Here is a 21482-nt window from a genome sequence, read left to right on the forward strand (position 1 = left end):
TATTGTTTCAGTTTAAGACAAAATATTGTTGAAAACGGTTCAGAGATGCACAAGCCATTTCATTTCACTGAAATTTTGTTCTAATAAATTTGCTAAAAATTACTCCCGAGGAATGAGATTTTTTCAAATAAACTGATGCACTTTTCTAACATATAGATATAGAATAAATAAATAAAATGATGAAATATGAGGGGTGATTATTTAATCTGTAGACTATTGCAACATCTTATCTTTTCATCATCTGATCTTCTGTGGATTTCTCCTTCTCAAATATGAATTTCACACTTTCACCACATCATACCCACATATTAAATGGTTTTTTTTTTTTTTTTTTTTTAAGGAGCATTAGCAACTAAGGCCATAGTGCTCCGAGGATATGCGGTGGTCATTCCCTGATCTTTACGCATCCTCTGCATTTGTTGGTCACGGGCTCGAACCCCGGTCTAATCAAGAAGAAGTGTGTACTACGCACCATTGCTCCTACCCACCTGGCTACGGAGGCGCCAATACTTTTGTCATTGCACCACTGGAATAATTCTGGTGGAGCAAAGACAACTTAGTTCATTTCATTCCATCTAAAACTCTAGACAAGATAACATATCTCTATTAGGGTTTATCCTGACTTCTGTTCTCTCTAGGCATCAGCACATCACAAAATTGCTTCTTCTGCATCCAAAAAACTAAGTTTTCTCTTTTGCTTTCGTCTTTACTCTTCTTATGATTACTCACTATGTACAAATCTGAAATCGGCATTACCAGGGAATATTGTTCCCACATCGGGAGCTGTACCCCGATAACCTCTCTCAGGATTCTAGACTCCATTCAAAAAGAGGGAAGTTAGGTTAATTAATAACCCATCACTTAATAACAAAGTCTCTGCACTCTATCTCACAGACATTCTGTTTCTGCTACATGCCTTTTCTATAGATACTTCCACAGGCACTGTCCTTCTGAACAGGCTTCAGTAATTCTACCTCTATCTTCCAAACCAGTCCAAACACATGCTGCAGCCAGTCAGTATTCTTTCACTGCCCAACTTTAAACTCACAAAACCAATTTTTCTTCTTCCACATTTATTCCTTTGGCTTCCATTTTCTGAAACAACAGAATTTTTTCATTGAAAAAAAAAAAAAAAAAACTTCAGTTAAGGCAATCATTTCAGTTTTAGTTCTGGTGGAAGAGCTCCCTGCTGCCTTCTGACATAAAATGCTCAGCACTACCTTAAGTCTATATATTCCTTCCACCTCTGCCATGCTCATGGGAAAGCAGCAGGGTGCTCTCCTTGGCAGTAAATCAGGTGGATTCTGTAGGGTGGGTTTTTTTTTTTTTTTATTATATAAACCCCAAACACGAGAGGTATTAGAACCTATAATACTTAGTACTGTGCTTGGGTTGGAGGTTGAGAAGACAAAAGAAGATATTTGTAGACATTAGACTTGAACTTCTGTAGACTGTAATTTTCAGGAAATACGTACGAAGGAAGGTTGTTCCAGAAAACAGCAGTTGAATAAATAAACAAGGAAGATGAAAAGTTGGTTCTGTGAGTTTGAAGTTGAACAGTAAATGGATGTTGGCTGGTGGCAGCATGTGTTCGGACTATTTTGAAAGAGAGCAGGAATTATAGAAGCCAATTCAGAAGAACAGTGCCCAGGGAAGTATCTGTAGAAGAGGCATGCAGATACTTTCCTGGGAAGTATCTGTAGAAGAGGCATGCAGATACTTCCCTGGGAAGTATTTGTAGAAGAGGTATGCAGCAAACAGTACATCTATGAGACAGCACATGGAGAGACTCTGTTAGAGATGAATCATTAATTAACCTAACTGCCCTCTTCTGAACAGAATCAAAAAGCCTGAGAGAAGTTTTGGGGGCACCACCCCAGATGTGGGAACAATGTTTCATGGTAGGGCGGATTTGCGATTTGTAAAGAGTGAACAGCTGTTTGAAGAAAAGTAACGCCGAGAGCGAAAGAGAAAACCAAGTTTTTTTAGATGCAGAGGAAGAAATATTTCTAATGTGCTTGTGCCAAGAGAGATTAGAAGTCAGGGTAATCCCCAAAAGAGATATCATTTTGCCTAGAAATCGGAGTGTCACCAAAGATAAGCATAGAAGCAGAAGAATCCTTTTTGTGAGATATAAGACAAGACTGAGTTTTAGAAAGATTGAAATCAACTAAGTTGTCTTTACCCCACTGGAGAATTACCTGGAGATTGGCATTTAAGGAATTGGTAGCAGATTTGAGCAGTTGAAGCTGATTGAGCAGGGCAAGGTTTCTCAAACTGGAAATTGCAGTGCAAAGTGCTATCATCAACAAAACTATGGATAGGATTTCCAGTCAATGGAAGGTCATTAATATAAAAGAGGAAAAGAGTGGGGGAAAGAACTGAACCTTGGGGGACACCGGCATTAGTGGAGAAGTTAGAAGACAGAGAGCCATCTACCCCCCCCCTCAGTGAGCGATCAGAGAGAAAACTGGATAACCAATTACTAAAAACAGTTGGCAAACCATAAGATGGAAGCTTGTTTAGAAGACCTTTATGCCAAACACGATCAAAAGCCTTTGACATGTCTAGAGCAACTGCTTGTGTTTCACCGAACTTTTCCATTGAATTTGTCCATAAATGGGTAACATAAGCCAGAATATCACCAGTGGATCGGCACTGATGGAATCCATACTGGCGATTGTTGATCAGACGGAAGGTTTCTGGGTAGTTTGAGTTGGCGGTCAATTGATTTCTCCATTACTTCAGAAAGAGTAGAAGTAATTGCAATAGGATGATAATTGGATGGGAGGGATTTGTCACCCTTTTTTAGGAACTGGCTGGATATGAGCAAATTTCCAAGCAGAAAGAAAAACACCTTTGGAATAAGAAAATGAAAAAAGGCAGCAAAGAACAGGAGTAAATTCAGGAGCACAGGTTTTGAGAACAAGTGGAGATATACCATCGGGACCTGGAGCTTTCTTAGCATCAAGATTCGTCAAAATCCTTCTGATATCCTTTTGACGGAAGACCATAGGAGTCATTGAATGGAGCGTGTTAGGAATGGAGGGAGGTGTTTTACCAAGATCATTAATACATGAGCTCGAAGAAAAATGGGATGTCATCAGGTCAACTTTATCCTTGGCTGAAGTGACACCAGAACCATCTGGTTTGGACAGAAGTGGGAGCAGAGATGGGCAAAAGTTGCGGCCAATAGCTTTGGCAAGAGACCAGAATGCTCGGCTACCATTAGGGCAAGAAGCATGTTTTCTACTCTTAGTCTGTTCAAACTCTAGTTTGGACTGATTAATAACTGCTTTACAATTATTGCGAGCTTTGGTGTAGGCAGAAAATGAAACTGAAGAATTAGAAACAAGCCAATTATGGTATGCAACGTTCTTCTCTTGAAGAGCCTTAGCACATTTATTGGAAAACCAAGGTTTTGATAAAGGACCAGATTTTAAAGTGGAGTGTGCGATAAAGGATTCCATTCCTGCAAGAATAATTTCACTGACACGATCTGAGCAAACGTTGAAATCAGAAGTTTTGAAACAGTAATTGGACCAAGGAAAAGAAGAAAAGAAATCTCGCAGGTCATCCCATTTTGCATTCTTGTAATGCCAAACAATACGAGGTTGAGAATAGCCATGAGATAGGCTATTCCCAACTTCGACTCTCACTTCGACCGTCTACTAAGAAGGGTTGTTTGTGAGAAAAAGATCAAGCGTGTTGACTGTGTGGTTAGGATTGTCCAGTATTCTTGTAGGTAAACGAACAATCTGTGCAGGGTCATTAGTAATTGCAAAAGCCTCAGCATCTTGACCAGCTGGGTCGGTGTGACTAGAAAACGGAAGCCAGCTAGAGTTGTGAACATTAAAATCACTAAGGAAAATTATCTCACTGTTAGGAAAGTTGGAGTGGAACATGATGCAATTGTGTGATCTTTTGCACAACATCAAGCACTTGCAAGGGCACCACAATACATCAATTTGCAATGTCATATTTTTGGCACTTAATAAACACAGCAAGTTATTAACATGTGGTCTACTAAAAGTGAAAGAAGTAACAAGCTGTGATTGAATTAGGAGACTGTGTTGAAAGCAAAGATGAGGATTCTAGTAGAGATTACTTTCCCATCTCTATGTACATATATTTGTGTGGCAGCTGTAACTCTTTGGGTTTTCAGTTCAAAGCAAGTTTCCTCTTCAGACACTAAGATTCCATTCTCAGATGCCTTAAAATGGGTAGGGCATCTTGTATGGTGTTACCAACTTACATTCTGCCAATACAGGTGGACCAAAGAAGCCTTTCTTTTTTCTGATTTTGTTTTGATGAGCATATGTCCAGAAAGCAGACAGTTTACAGATTTTTGGGAAACTTGCCAACTCTTTCAAACCCATCTGAATAAAGAATTGTAACATTTTCCACTACAAGATTCTCACTGGTGAAATGGATTATATCAGGTATCTAGGTAATGATCCTGATACAGATTCAGTTCGGTCTCTTTGCTGATGCAATATTAGCAGTTTCAAGTGAAAATTTGCTGGTAGACTGTTTTTTGGTCCCACAAGGAAAAAAAAAATTTAGATTATCAAGATTCATAGTAATTTTTATATTGTTTCATTGCCCAGGTTCCCACCAACCATAGGAACCAAGGGGATGGGATGCTCATTACTTGGCATGCAATAAATGAGCTCAGGAGTGGGATACCAAGGCACCATAACTAGAATGCAGCCAACATGCAGAATTCCAGCACTTGGTATATACAGTAACTTGTCAAGAGCTACAAACAGGTTGTATCTTTTTGTATAATGTGATGGTTAGGTCACACCTTGAATACTATGCACTTCGATCCAGTTATGAAAATTCTATATACAGGTTTCAAAGATAAGTTGGAGACAAAAGATGAAAACTTAGGTTCTGTAAATTTCAGAATCTGGAAATGAAGCATCTGTGAGAAGACTTGAAGAGTTAGCATTAACATTAGTAAAGGCATGATGCAAGAAAGCAAGCTTATATAGCATTAGCGCAAAAAAAAAAATAAAATAAAAATAACCCTTCTCATTTCACCCATCCACTCACTCCAAATGTTTATTCTGCCCTGAATCTATTTAAGCTACCAACTTCTACAACGACAGATGGAAATTTGTTCCAGCAAATCAACCACCCGGTGGCTAAAGGCAAACTTCCTCACATCTATCACCAACTGTCTTTCCTCAATTTCAATTTATGCCCTCTCAAGTGATTATTCTGAGCAAGAGGAAGAATCCCATCAGCATTGAGCATGCTCAAACCATTCAAGGCTTTATACACCTCAATCAGATCACCATGCAGGTGCCTAGTCTCCAGACACTGTAATTTCCAAAACTTAAGCCTTTCTTCGTAAGAGCAACTCTTTGTTGCATTCACTAATTTTGTTGCCCTTCTCTGTACTCATTCTAGCAGCTCTACATCCTTCTTAAAATGAAGCCTCCACACCTGTATATAGTACTCAAGTTGTTGCCTGAACACTGCCTTATACAAAGGGATAATCCCTACTAGAAAAATTCTTGTATATCATTGACAAGACACCATGAGCTACTCTTACAGACCCTCTGCACTGTGCAGAAAACTTCATAACTGCCTGAACAATTACCCCAAGGTCCTTTTCATTCTCTACTACTGTCAATGTAGTACCACACAGTTGATATGTTACTCTGGGGTTACTGCTTCCCATAGGCAGTATTTTACATTTGTAAATGTTAAACTTTAGTTGCCACCTCTCAGCCCATTGCTGAACTTTTATAGACCCAACATGGACCCAACACTGAACCCTGGGAGACTCCACTAATAACATTAGTTCATGAAGAAGTGTCCATTGATTACCAGTCTCTATCTTCTCCCACTCAACCATCCCTTTATCCATAGCAGCAATTTGCCTTCAATGCCACACTGCTCCAATTTGTGCAGTAGTCTTCCATGTGCAATAGTATCAAAAGCCTTTCTAAGATCCAAATATATGATATCAAAATTATTCTCTGCATCCAGTTCCTTTGTGACCATATCATAGTAGAAATCTTTATTGCAATAATAATAGTAATACAATGGATACATTGCAATAAGCCCTTCACGGCCACAAGGCCAGGGGTTAACAGTTAATTACAATATATAAGAAAGGAAATTAATAAATTAAATATAAAATACATATATGAACGAATCAAATATGAAATACGAACACTCAAAGTATAACACAATTATAAACATCACAATGTACAAAGAATATACAGGTGGAAAACTACAAGGTTGGTTGGTAAGCCATCTTCATGTCGCATTGCTGGATTGCGGCGTTAAGGCGAGCTTCAAGGAGCAGAATCAGGGACGGGGAAGTACAATTTAAGGATGCGGCGTCTATACTCCTTATCACTAGAAAACTTATTAAGGTCAGCATCCAAAGACTGGGCACATGAAAGTAGCTGATATGGCAGAAACCTATCGGATAGGTGGAGACGGCTGAGATGTGGACATAGAGTTGGAGTCGCTCTGAGGGAAGGCTGAGGGACTCTCCAAGAGCACAGGCCCCAGAATGATGGTGCCGAGATCTTTCGAGTGATCCAATCAAATTGGTCAGACAAGACTTCCCCTTAACAAACCCTTGCTGTGTCAGAGCTATAACTGAATAAGTCTTGTCAAGAATAAGTTGTGTCAATATGATCCTGCAGTGCTTCTTTAACCAGTGCCTTCCATTAATTTCCCTGGAACAGAAGTTAAAGTAACAGATCTGTAATTACTTGTCACCCTTTGATCCCCCCCCCCTTTGTGAATTGGGGTCAAATTTGCACATCTCCAATCATGGGTACCTCCCCTGAGTCCAAGGAAGCTCTCATAATTATGGCTAAGGGTTTGCTTACTTCCTTTGTTGCCTCCTTAAATATAACTGGATAGTTCCCATCCACCCCTGGTGCCTTTCTTATGTTTATCTTCAACAATTTCTCCTCCACTTTGCTTGCAGTTATTACAAAATCATCTAGATCACTGCCAGAGTTTAATTCACCTCTGGCATTCCCCTCCTTGAATAACTCCTCATGTGTGAAATATATGGAAAATACTCATTTAGTTTGTTAGCTACCTGAGCAGGATCATCATCAGTAGACTCATCGATATCAAGTAGACCAATCTGATTCATCCCCTTCCTTCTAGAGTTTACATAAGTAAAGAACACTTTGCTGTTTTTCTTTGCATCCTTTGCCAAAGATTTTGCATAATCTGCCTTTGCCTGCCTAACCTCCTTTGTGACTTGGTTACAGACCAGCTTATATATCTATCATAGGCTTCCATGTCACCTGTTAATTTATATGTATCCCAAGCATTTTTCTTCTCTGCATGTCTCATTAGTTCATCTGACATCCATTTAGGCCTAAACCTTGAACAATATTTATTAGTTGGCATGAAAAGCCTAGTAGCTCCCAAGATTAATTCTTTGAATGCTTCCCATTTTGAATTTGCTCTTGGTAACATCATCAGTTGGTCCTACTGTATAGAATTTAAATACTGTCTCAGACCACCGTATTCGCCATTAGAAAGCAAAAACCCTTCCCTTTACCCTTGATGGTAGTTACCTTTCAGTAAATCCTACTTCAGCACACTATGTTCACTGCCATCTAGTGGTTCCTTTATCTGCAGATTCTTAATGCATGAAGAATCACTACTGATAATTAGATCAAGAGTATTACTCCCTCTAGTTGCCTCCCGAACATGCTACTGTAGAAAACAATCATCCAATAAATCCCCAAAAGCCTTGTGCTAGTGTGTGAGCTCCAGTCACCCACAAATTCCAGTCAATATCTGGAAAATTAAAATCACCCATTATAAGACTCTCTGATTTACTGGCCCACTATTTCCCCATACAGTTTATTATACTTATCAGAGTCATTAGGACTATAACACACTCTACTTTCAATTTTGCTTTCCCAGTGCTTATGTCACATCAAACTGACTTAACACTGCACTGTTTAGCCATGTCAACTGCCTGTACTTCCTTGGATTTTATGTGTTTCTTAACTAACAGCATAACCCCTCCTCCCTTCCTATCCTGTCTATCCTTCCTGTTCACATTGCACTCCCCAAATTCCATTTCTGCATTCCTTATATATGTATGGCACTACATCGCTGATATCCCAACAATATCTGCCTTTGATGTTTTGACCAACACCTCAAACTCATAAAATTTATTTACCAAACTCCTAGCATTGGTGTACAGGCAAATATACATGCAACTGTTCCTATTCTTAGCTACCCAAACAGAGCCCATGTATTTATTGTTCCGCAATGACTCCCAGCAGACTCTGAAATCCCCTGCACCTTGTTTTCCAGGCTGCTTCTCATTCCAATAGAAGCAGCGCAAGAATCACTTTCACCTCTGCCAGCAACTAACCCCCCCCCCTAAATAATTTAGGTTTTAAATGCTGATGGTATCCATACTCTTTCTTAGACTATGCACACAAGGGAACTTAAATTTAAATTGCAAAAGGATGGTTGTAGGACAGAGGTGCTGAAACTTCCCTTCAACCAGAGAGTAACTAACTGTTGGAATAAACTTTCACATCAGATGAAAGTTGCATAAATTTAACAGAGCAATTTGGACAATTTATTAGAAAGGATGTAGAAACAACATGGGTAATTTTTAGGCAAAATATTAATAAATACTAAATTTAATAAACATGAAAAATCTTGCAGAAAAAGTATTCATGGTCAGTTTTCTGATAACAAAGAAATAGACGTGAATTGACAGGGTTGGGTGGGGGGATTCCACTGCCAAAGAGAAGAAAATATTTTCTTCTCTTTGGCAGCTGACTATTCAAGCACTGGCCATAAGACTGCACAGAAAAATACAAAAATTTAGAACATTGTTTGATTTAAGAGTGCAAAATTGCTCAGAGCTGAAGGCATTTTTATACACTGATTCTTACAAAAAATATTTGTCCCATGATATTACCAACAAGTTGACTGTCTCATCATGTTGTTCCAAAAATAGTTTGGAAAAATTATGGAAACACTTAACTCCAATAAATAATAACTAACATGCATTTACTCATATTCATATGCATTACACACCCTACCCTACATTCACAAGCAATAACTCAAGTCATGCAACAGTTGTAGGTGTCCTAAAATACAGAAAAAAAATAAGCTGTTCAAATCTTGTCCTAAAATTATTACAATCACAGAGCATAAACAAACCTGATCATAACTCCTGTTCTGGAAGGATAATGATTTCTGTTCCATACTCTGATTGTCTGAAATGCGAGGATGTTTTCTAACCATTTTTATTATATCCTTGTTAATTTCAATAAATTCTTGCATGTGATGATCAGTATCAGCTAGATGATACTTTGCCATTTCATCCTAAATAATGAAATAATAATATTATTTCTAATAATATTCATATACCCAATTGTTAATCAAAACGAATACACTACTGAATTCTTTTTTCAGCATAGTATGGAAGTTTTACCCTGCTGATAATTAACATATAAAAAAAAATAAAGATATTTATTCATTTATATATTATTATTTTTCTGGCAGACATACACTTTGCTGCTTACATCACTGTCATTTTAATACTTGTAATATTGCTCAACTCAAAGGAAGTTAGGCAGGCGAAGGCAGATTACGAGAAATCCTTGGCAAGGGATGCAAAGAAAAACAGCAAAGAGTTCTTTACTTATGTAAACTCTAGAACGAAGGGAATGAATCAGATTGGTCCACTTGATATTGATGGGTCAACTGTTGATGATCCTGCTCAGGTAGCTAACAAACTAAATGAATATTTTGCATCGACATTCACACATGAGGAGTTATTCAGCGAGGGGAATGCCAGAGGTGTATTCAACTCTAGCAGTAAGCTACAGAATCTTGAAATAACTGAGAGTAAGGTGGAGGAGAGGTTGTTGAAGATAAACACAAGAAAGGCACCTGGAGTGGATGGGATCTATCCAGTTATATTAAAGGAGGCAGCAAAGGAAGTAAGCAAACCTTTAGCCATAATTATGAGAGCTTCCTTGGACTCAGGGGAGGTACCCATAGACTGGAAATGTGCAAATGTGACCCCAATTCACAAAGGAGGATCAAAGGCTGACACAAGTAATTATAGACCTGTGAGCTTAACTTCTGTTCCAGGAAAATTAATGGAGGCACTGGTTAAAGAAGCACTGCAGGATCATTTAGACAAGACTTCAGTTATAGCTCGGACACAGCATGGTTTTGTTAAGGGGAAGTCTTGCCTGACCAATTTGATTGGATACTATGATGCAGTCACAAAAGAACTGGATGCAGGGAATAGCTTTGATATTATATACTTGGATCTTAGAAAGGCTTTTGATACTGTTGCACATGGAAGACTGCTACACAAATTGGAGCAGTGTGACATTGGAGGCAAATTGCTGCTATGGATAAAGGGGCGGTTGAGGGGGAGAAGACAGAGAGTGGTAATCAATGGACACTGCTCATCGTGGACTAATGTTATTAGTGGAGTCCCTCAGGGCTCAGTGTTGGGTCCATTATTGTTTTCTGTATTTATAAATGATATTGATGATGGTATATCAAGTTTAATGTCCAAGTTTGCAGACGATACAAAGGTAGGCAGGGTTGTCAAGGACACTACTGACACTATGCTGCTGCAACAGGATCTGGAAAGGTTGAGCAGATGGGCTGAGAGGTGGCAAATGAAGTTTAACATTGACAAATGTAAAGTACTACACATGGGAAACAGCAACCCCAGAGCAACGTATCAACTCTGTGGTACTACACTGACAGTGGTAGAGAATGAAAGGGACTTGGAGGTGGTTGTGCAGGCAGATATGAAGTTCTCTGAGCAGTGCAGACGGGCTGCAAGAGTAGCTCATGGAGTATTGTCAATGATATACAGGAATTTTTCCAGCAGGGATAAGGAGGTGATTATTCCATTGTATAAGGCGATGGTCAGGCCACACCTAGAGTACTGTATACAGGTCTGGAGGCCTCATTTCAAGAAGGATGTAGAGCTGCTGGAACGAGTACAGAGAAGGGCAACAAGATTAGTGAATGGAACAAAGGGGTGCTCTTACGAAGAAAGGCTTAAGTTTTGCAAATTACAGTGTCTGGAGACTAGGCACCAGCGAGGTGATCTGATAGAGGTGTATAAAGTCTTGAATGGTTTGAGCATGCTCAATGCTGATGGGATTCTTCCTCTAGCTCAGAATAATCACCTGAGAGGGCATAAATTCAAATTGAGGAAAGACAGATGTAGGATAGACGTGTGGAAATTTGCCTTTAGCCAGCGGGTGGTTGGTTGGTGGAACAGACTTCCATCCCTTGTCGTGGAGGTTGATAGCCTAAATAGGTTTAAGGCTCAGCTGGACAGGTATTTTGAACGAACAGAGGGGTGAAGTGGAAGTGGGTTTTTTTTTTTTTTTTGGCTGATGCTGCATAAGCTTGCTTTCTTGCATCAAATGCCTCTACTAATGCTAATGCTAACTCCTTGTCTCATTGGGTAATATACATAGATAGTTATCCTAATGTGTTTTTACAATTTCCCTGAAATTTTAAAAACACATTGGCTTTATTTTTACTTCTGCAAGTTGTAATCCTCATTTTTAATTATAAGATTTCAGTATTATTAGTATTTAGTGTTATAATGGCTAAGCGATATAAGGAAGTGGGCATTTTATGCCTCTGCCTAAAAATAAAAATGAAGAGGGGGTGGTGGGCCAAAATAATTCCATTCTGACCTTGAACCAAACTTAAGTTCCAGCCCTCTGTTACTCCCCTAAATTTTATATTTTTCACCCACAGTTCATTTCTCCTACCAAAGAAAATATACATGTCAATCTATGATGAAGAACAGGCCTGCTGAAATCTTCACTTCCTTCAAGTTAAGCATAGTGACTGAAATTAGGTTTTTTTTTTTTTGGTTTTTTTTTAAATAGATTCTATCAATAATTTCATAACTTGGTGAGGTGAAATTTGACTTCATGGGCAAAATCAGAAATTTTTGGAAAACTTTGAAAGAAAGGTTTACAGTGCTAACTTCAATCAATAATATAATAAACTAATTTATTTTTATTGTATAAGTAAAATATTTCGGAACCTGTACCAGCTCCCTGATCACACACAAGATAACACTTGCAGAGTTTAAAAGGGATAGGTTGAAAGGCTGTGGCCCTATGCTATCTATGCAAACTAACAAATGAAGTCCTTACCCAGTGAAGGCTGAAGGCAAAAAAAAAGGGCCTTTAAATCCAGCCTCTTAGCAGGTTTAAAGGTTACTAAACTGCTATATCCTTTGGTTATTTCAGACATGGATACAGTATGATTCCTGATGAGATGAGGACCTGGCAAAATCCTTCTTTATTCCATCTTTTTTTTTTAAATTGTGTTCAATTTTTTTATTATTTGGCATTTTAGTTCACAAATACAGCTACTTGAAAGCACACGATATAAAGGAAACGTCATCTCAACAAGTTATGTGCAACTGCACAAGTGATTCCAAAAATTCATTTCTTTTTATTTCAATGTAGTGCAGTGTTATGTGAGTAGACAAAGGTAGGTAGGTAGTTTTTTACATCAATCAGAGTAGGCTACTTCAAAAAGATATATAAGTAATTTGAATCAGTTAAAAAATTGCAAGGAATAGATAAATTGATGAATTTAGTAAATAAAGAGCTGTGGGTAAATACAGAGTAACAATTCTCACAGCAGTGTACAGAGGCTGCCAGGTTAGTTCATGGGATTCTGCCGATGATGTGTAGTAAGGGAGAAAGCAGGAACAAAGTGATCCCACTGTATAAAGCAAAGGATAGATCACACTAAGGATGCTGCAGACAAGTCATTTTAGAAAGAGTAGTTGTTTGAGAGTGTTCAGAGAAGAACAACAAGATTAGTTGGGGACACGAAAGGGTATTCATATCAAGAAAGACTTGAGTTCTGTAAACTGCAACAACCAGAAACTAGGCAACTACATAGAAATCAAATTCTGAGTATTTAAGGTTTTAAAAGGGTTGAGTAAACTAAACAATGATGAACAATTGAGTAAACTAAACAGACATGAAAATTTTCCTTCAGTGAAAGAATAATTTATTTTGGAAGTAAACTTCCAGATAGTGTTGTGTAGATAGGATGTTAAAACAAGTTTAAAAACTGGAAAATTAATTAGAAGTAGGAAAAATTATTTTATTTTGATTGATGCTATGATAAGCTTGCTTCCTTGAAACATTTTTCCAATACCAAAAGGTAAAACTGTGTAGTGTAATAAAATAATGAGGAAAAGAAAGTTAGAAAAAACAAAATTTAATTAAATGTTTTTAAAATTTAGAAATATTCATCTCAACTTTTCCCTCCAAGTTATGCTCCATCATTGTATAATAACTATATTAAAAGAGAAATCCCCAATATCATAAGCTGTATAGTTTCAGCAAATTTGATAGTATATAATGGAGCTATTGTGCTCAATACATTCTATGTTGATATCAATATCTGTAGAAGGATAAGAGAAATTTACCTCAACATAACTACATAAAACACTTCTGCTTGATACATTCCAGAATAAAAGATTAATGCAAAATGATTACAGTAAAAAAATCAATTGAACAAAATTCAAAAATTAACTAAAATTCAAAAAGCAATTAAAAATATAATTAAAAATCAATTAAAGTTAAATTTGAAAAATGATTTTCTTTCCTAATGCTTTTTGACCGTGTTGTGATCACAGGAATGGAAATTACAGATTGTGAGAGTTTGAATCTCAAATAGAGATTTGTCCTCATGCATGCGCATGAAACTCCACGATTATTGGTCTTTGCACATGCGCACAAAAGACCACGAATCGGAGATTGGATATGGATGACGAACGTTAATAGAATTCTCATGTAATTTAATTTTGATGGTCTCTGCAATTAAATAGTCACGTATAATTACGTTGGACACTAAATATTTTGGCCTCATTAAATAAAAATGTATCTTTTTCGTTAACAGGATGAAAGGCCAATTCTGATGCTGCTGAACGAGAAACACTAACCGAGGACGCATGCTGTTTTATGCAGACAATGAGGAAATCGCATAGATCCTTGGTAAGACATGTTGCAGTGACTGCAAGAAATGTATACCAAGTCATTTATTTGTGTTGCAAAAGAGGAAAGGACTGAGTTCATGCTTACTCAGGACATGAATAAAATTCAATTTAACATCTATTGTAAATCAACAAACACCAATATGCTTCTATGTTATAACAGCTATCACCCATTCACTTACAAAAGGGCTATTATCTTTAATCAGTTCCTCAATGCCTATAAATATTAAACGACAGAATCTGCTTTAGACTCAAATACAGATATTAACCAGCAGTCTTGAACAGGAGTTATCCCCTTGCTACAATAAACCGAATTGCAGTACAAGCTATGGATAGGATACAAAACAATACACCAACCAACAATAGTAACATCAAAAAATACTTTATTTCTGTCCCATACATTGAACAGTGGCACAAGCAGCTTAACAGATTCTTTAAAGATCACAGATTCTTTAAGATTGTGGCCAGACCAATATGGAAATTACACGCTATACTGAACAATCACTCAGTCCTTTTCTCTTTTGTGACACAAATAAATGACTTGGTATACATTTTTTGGAGTGATTGCAACTCATCTTACCAAGGATCTACTCAATTTCCTCTCATTGTCCACATAAAACAGCATGCATCCTCAGTTCATGCTTCTCGTTCAGCAGAGTCAGAATTGTCCTCTCACGCCGTTAACGAAAATCATACATTTTTATTTAATGAGGCCAAAATACTTAGTGTCCGATGTAATTATATAAGACTATTAATTTCAGAAACTGTCAAAATTAAATTACATTAGAATTCTATTAACGTTCGTCGTCCATATCTAATCTTCATGTGTGTCTTTGCACACATGTTCGAAGACAAATAATTGCTGCATTTCACACACATGCATGAATACGAATAATCTCTATTTAAGATTCAAACTCACAATCTGTAATTTCCATTCCTGTAATCATGACATGGTCGAAAAGCATTGTCCGCTTTAGGAAGGAAAATCATTTTTCAAATTTACATTTAACTTTGATTTTTAATTAATTTTTTAAACTTTTTATTTTTATTTTTTTATTTTAGTTAATTTTTGAATTGTGTTCAATTGATTTTTTACTGTAATCATTTTGCATTAATCTTTCATTCGTTTTAATTTCTGGAGAGTATCCAGAAAGTGTTCTACGTATCAAATCGAGGTAAATTTCTCTTACCCTTATACAAGTTTTCAGTAAATTAATAAGGGTAACTGTTTAGTTTTCCATTACTGGGCTAGGCTGGTCTTGCTTTTCCCTTGCTTATCTTGTGAATGAACAAAATAAATTATGCCCACATTTTGTTGAAATTCATTCACTGAACTTAAGTGACTACACATCCTGCATTCTTGCTTTCCAAACATGGACTAAACTGACTGAAAAACCAAGAGAAATAAGCTACTTAGACAACCACAGTGTCTAACGTATATTTGGTTGGTTGTCTTTGCTCGAGTGATAAACCAAATGAATTTGATTGTTTTAGAAACAAACTGAAGAAGTTCAGTTTCATTCAGCTCTGCCCATTACCTGTTCATGTACATGCATGATCTACACATTATTTTTTAAACCTCTTGCATAGACAGGGTACTGTCACTTGATACATAGAACATACGTGGAGATGGGGGAAATCCCCGGAGCCGTCTGACCCTCACAACCTATACCTGCTCATGACCAGCAGTTTGGTATAAGACTAATGCATCCAGCACATTTGCTGAAGTTAAATTATTCAAACCACTTGGTACATATTTCTCCATTGGTTGTATTATCATACATATTTTAACTGCACTTTTTTTTCTTTTTTCTTTTTCTCTACAAAAATTCAGCTAGTATGTAGTAATTAAAGAACACACTTTACATGCCATGAAGTTTAACATAGCAACTAAATTTTAGGCCTTATTTTTCTCTGCTTAAAGTTGCTTAATATTATTTAAATAAATAAATTCTGTTTATACTCCAAGACGACAAGATGCTCAGAGAGAGAGAGAGAGAGTGAAAATACAAGAAACAACACTGCATTCAGTACTCACATGGGCTTGAACAACAGTCACTCAAAGCACATGCACTTATGTACCCTTTCACTTATGTAACCTTTCACTTGACCACTTGGCTTCTTGTTCTTTATACATTCCCTACAGGAGTTTGGACTGGGCAACAATGTCTGTTCACTGGTTTTGGCACAGAGGTTACAACAACTAAACTTGGTGGGTTATTTGAACAATACATTCTTCCTTGATCTGCTATTGCATCATGTAGCTTTCTCTAAGAAGTAGGCTATCAGTAGTCAAATCTCCACGTGATTTTGAGTGCAGTGAGACCAAATCAGACATTTTGATGCAGCACTGATTTCAGACAAAATACCAAAGGACACCACTGAGTAGACCATTGATACCTGAATGGCATAAGAAATTTGTGAAGGCTGTAAGTATTCTATAGCAGCCAGGATCCAGGCATGCTAGCCTAAGTACTCAGAATGTGGAATGGATCTGAATTATTTGTGCATATTCCAGAAAACCACTGACATGCATAGCTCACAATAATAAATTCCACATTCAACAGCAGGGCAACACAGATAGATGGTCATCTGAAATGATTTGCATTTTTCAAGAATGAAACATGATAGCTCAAAAGTAAATGAATTCCAGAATTATGAGTGACTGGGAGGGGGGGTCTTTTTTATGAACCTACCACCAATAAAAAATAATTACCTAATTACGTACAAGTTACACCACCACACTGGGAAAGAATGGTTGTGATTACCCTGATGCAGGCACAATTATCACACTGTGAAGAAGTGAGTTGATCTTGGGTGAGGGATGCATGCCTTCCCTCCTCCAGAAACATTTTCATCTGTCAAGCAAGTGAACTAGCCATAGAATACAGTTTGCAGACACATTCCACTGATGTCTAATACCCACATTATTTTGGTCATAAAGCCTTCTGACAACTTTAGAAACTTCCAATTTTTTTTTTTTTAATTTAAAAATTATGCTAAAAGACAAAGTACTTTTTGCATTTACAATATATATAGAGCACTCAACCTTCCATGTAATGGGTTTGTCAGACAACTGATGAACTTAATCATGCATTTATTCATTTCTGCTTTTGACATACAACAATGTACACCAATACATTTTATGTACAAGTGGACTTTGAAAATAATTCACTGTACCAAATTTTCTATTAAAATTATTTTTTTTTAAATGAAACTTACAAAGCATTAATAATAAGAAACTTGATCTGGAATTATTCTGGCTGCAGTGAAATTTTCATTAAAGTAGCAGTTGATGTAACAGGATTTTACTGTATATAAATATCTTGTCTAACAGAAGCTTAACAAACCCTTAACTTATATTCCTAGCAAATAAAAGTATTTTAGAAGAATATAAATTCTTACTTTGCAAGTTCTCAAGTAGTCAAACCATCTTCAGAACAGTTTTCTGCTTTAACAAATAATGCCATCTTTCAGGAGAGTTTGAAAAACAAGATAGTTGGGGAGGGGAAAAAGGATAATATAAGCTCAAAATGTAGTAAAATATGAGGGAAATATATTAAAAATACACATACTATTCAAGTGCATGGAAGAACTTAGGCTAATGACAACATTTTGAATTTATGTCAGCTAACATTCAAATTAATAAAATTTACAAGTAGAAGAACACATTAAGAAAACAGTTTTATTCGGAATACAAAAAGAGAACAACACACACTTGGTAGTGAAGTGTGTGCTGCTCATAATAGTGTAAAAGAAGCAAATCTTTATTGCAAGATAGTAACACACACTATTGCCCACCATGGCCACAAAGCCAGGGGTTAAAATGTTTTTATACTCCAACACAACCATATAAGCCAGAGAATTTTTCAACTAATCGTTTTAAAAATATAATTGTTATTGTATTTAGGCATCAATCATAATAGCTCTAAGTACGACCAACTCAAACATGAATGGTACTACACTCCAAAACTAACCACCTGGCTAAGTCACGATTAAATCATTGTTATGTAACACTGGCTAAAACTGTTTATTCAACACAAGTTAAAGGAGCAAAAACATATATACAAACTGCTATAAACATATGGGAATACTGAAATACACAAGACATCAGGTTGTTTGGGTTCAGCCTTCATTCATTAGCAACCTATATTATTATTATTATTATCAGTTTATTTCTCTTAGGAGAACACCCAGTTACAGCCACTGGCCAGGGGGTGATGATACATATACAACTATGTTACAAAATGTAATACAATTATAAAATACATGAAATACATGTTTATCTGATTTATAAGTACATCTTATCTGAAATGTAAAATACTTGAGTTATTAATTACCCGCTAAGGCTTTTGCTACTTAACTAGCATAAACTGGTAAGAACTTAATACCGTGACAATTGAAGTGGGAGTTTCACCATATTTACATAAACACAAATATTTACAGCCTAAACAGCATATGAAACAACGTGACAACAGGAATGGCCACGTAGCAGCTATGGGGAAACTCAAATACAGATTAAACAGTCATGTAGCTGTAACTAACCAGCAAGTAGCATGATGGAATTCAGAGTGGAAGGTGAGAAATAAAAATAGAGACCTGACTGTTACTACATTCTGCTGATCTTATATATCCTCTGGGGCAGTTTAGTCAGTGATACACCACCATCATGCACTCATTAAAGAAAGTATGTTCAATTCCCATTAATGACTGGAATTCTTTTCAAACAAGGCCAGCACAGCAAGCAAACTGGCCAGTGAAAATGAACTTATACAGACTATTAAACTATATGGATATAAGCAATTAGTTCTGATGCCATTAAAATAATTTGGTTTTAGACAAATAGAATACAGCAACACCATAAAAACTGGGGGATTAGATAAATAATTGTTTTACTTACCTAATCGATTAGATAACTGTTTTACAATAGCATCAGGTATTGCTAGTAGACTAACTTATAATTAAAATTCTGCTAAATTAAATATACACTTTTTTTTTTGCATTTCAGATGTTGCTTGAGCAGCATGGTATATGGGTAATGTATACAGGGTGATTCACTACCAGTGCGACAAACTTGCAGGAGATGTAGGGGGCACAAAGACGTATCGGAATCACATAGCATTGCAGGATCCGAAATGCCTTCGTCATGCAGTAGAGGACATTGAACGGGAGGTCGTGTGAACAGCGATCCTGCTGGAAGTCAGTGAACCGTTTCTGTTGAAGAAACCAAGTAGCAAGAGTCCTCCGGAGTGGATAATCCGCAGGCTCCAATGATTGGACCGGTTGCAGATGGTATGAACTCATTTGGTTTGTTGACAGTATCCTCCATACAGTGGATTGGAAAATACCCAATCGTTGGCCTATCGCTCGAGTACTATTACTCAGATTGCCTTCTGCAAGACGTAGGACATTCTCCTCATTGTCTGGCGTCCTCGTCGTTCACTCTCGATTCATGGTATCTCTCGTGAAACAACCAGTCTCACGTAACCTTCTGTGCACACGTGCAAAAATCGTATGATGAGGAGCATGCGGAAAACGTTCCTGGTACAAGCGCAGAGCGGCACACCCGTTACAGTCCGCAGCTCCATATGCGAGGTGCATGTTGGCCAATTCAGCGTTTGAATACTCGTCCATCCTACTGCCTCGGGAACCGGTTCGCAAATGCTGACTTCCAGTGGGATCGCTGTTCAACGTCCTCTACCGCATGACGAAGGCCCTTTCAGACCCTGCAATGCTATGTGATTCTGATTCATCTTTGTGCCTCCTACACCTCCTGCAAGTTTGTCGCACTGGTAGTGAATCACCCTGTATACAGTACCAAGCCCCGTATCCAAAAAGCTCTAGAACAAGAACTTTCTGAATTATAGGCATTTCTGGATTTCAGGCCAGGTAAGACAAATTAGAACACCATGACAAATAATTAAAAACATACAATTTGCATTATATAAAAAGTGTTACAAAATACAAATCAATGTTTTTATGTGCTTTCTAATATGCAATATAACTTTATTACAAAAGTCTGAACATAATGATTACATCTTACTTGATTTTGAAATATATTTTTATATTTCGAATATATATTTTTTAAAATATATATTCGAATATATATTTATTTAAAATATGTATTTTTTAAAATATATCCTGTAATATTTCTTAGGTTCAATGGGTGGTGGTGTTTTTTTTAGTATATAACACCATGTGTATATATATGGTATTTGATGACATATTTTAAGACATTTTGTAAATAATTTTTTAAAACTACACCTGCTGATTTTTCTATATTTAAAATAGTTAAGTCTTTCCTGTACTTTTCTTTTACTATCTGATTATAATTTAGAACTGCTCCATTATAATCATATATCTTGTGTACTATCATTTTGTATGCTAAAAATACCAACCTTTTTTTATTTAGCAATATGATTTTGTATTTCCTTAAAAACAATTAGCATTATTTTGATAGTATTTTTACTCAGAAAGGTTACCAATTTACCTCTGCCTCTACATAAAGGACTATTTAAACTTCCTTATTTGAGATTTTCAGTTTTTTTTTCTAGATACTTTAAAGTAACTTGTCGTATTTAGCTATAAGTAAAACTAACTCTTATACTTTCTTCCTTATTTCAGTGTCATTTAGAAAATAAGTGTCTTCATTCTTTCCTCTATAACTTATTCCTCGTTTCAAAATAAAATAAATTATATCTATCAGTCTTAATAGTATTGATCTATTTTTTTTTATTTCATCTCATTGTAGGTCTTCTAAATCTTTATTAAAATAACTTTCCATAAGATGTTTTCTCGCATGAAAATAAGAATCTACGTCAGTTTTATGTCCACAGAACTTATGATCTATTCTATCATAAATTACTTTAAAGTTATCAAAATCCATAAGTTGAGAATAATTACACACCATATAATTGAAATAATTATGCACTACAAAATACAGCCATTCTGACTTATGCAAGAGTTGTGTTCCACTGAACTTTATGCAAGCCGTATTTTACACAAGTCGAAAGTTCCCTAAATGTCTATGCAGCACTCGCAACTATGTGTGCTGAATTTTAGCATTAGCTTTAGTAGACGCACATGATGCAAGAAAGCAAGCTTATGCAGCATTAGCCAAAAAAAAAAAAAAACCTCTCCCATTTCACCCCTCTGTTCGTTCCAAATATCTGTTCAGCCCCTTAAATTTATTTAGGCTACGAACTTCCACAACAAAGGATGGAAGTCTGTTCCACCAACCAACTACCCGCTGGCTAAAGGCAAACTTCCGCACATCTATTCTACATCCGTCTTTCCTCAATTTGAATTTATGCCCTCTCAGGCAATGATTCTGAGCAAAAGGAAGAATCCCATCAGCATTGAGCATGCTCAAACCATTCAAGGCTTTATACACCTCAATGAGATCACCCCACAGATGCCTAGT

At 36.6% G+C, this 21482-nt stretch overlaps 1 protein-coding gene across 2 annotated transcripts in view; it reads right to left on the reverse strand.

The window, feature by feature from the left end:
• LOC150080527 (adenomatous polyposis coli protein-like) overlaps positions 1–21482 on the reverse strand; it is a 384350-nt gene that overhangs the window by 237442 nt on the left and 125426 nt on the right. For both annotated transcript variants that reach the window (XM_090381301.1, XM_090381300.1), the window contains exons 3-4: positions 17465–17529; positions 9196–9360 (exon numbers count right to left, since the gene is read on the reverse strand). In XM_090381301.1, the coding sequence (XP_090237427.1) occupies positions 9196–9354 (159 nt within the window). In that variant the 5' untranslated portion in view covers positions 9355–9360; positions 17465–17529. The remainder of the gene's footprint in view (positions 1–9195; positions 9361–17464; positions 17530–21482) is intronic.

The sequence above is a fragment of the Mastigoproctus giganteus genome, chromosome 9 (genome assembly GCF_048544385.1).
Source record: "Mastigoproctus giganteus isolate SK-2022 chromosome 9, ASM4854438v1, whole genome shotgun sequence".
NCBI classification, from domain to species: Eukaryota; Metazoa; Arthropoda; class Arachnida; order Uropygi; family Thelyphonidae; genus Mastigoproctus; species Mastigoproctus giganteus.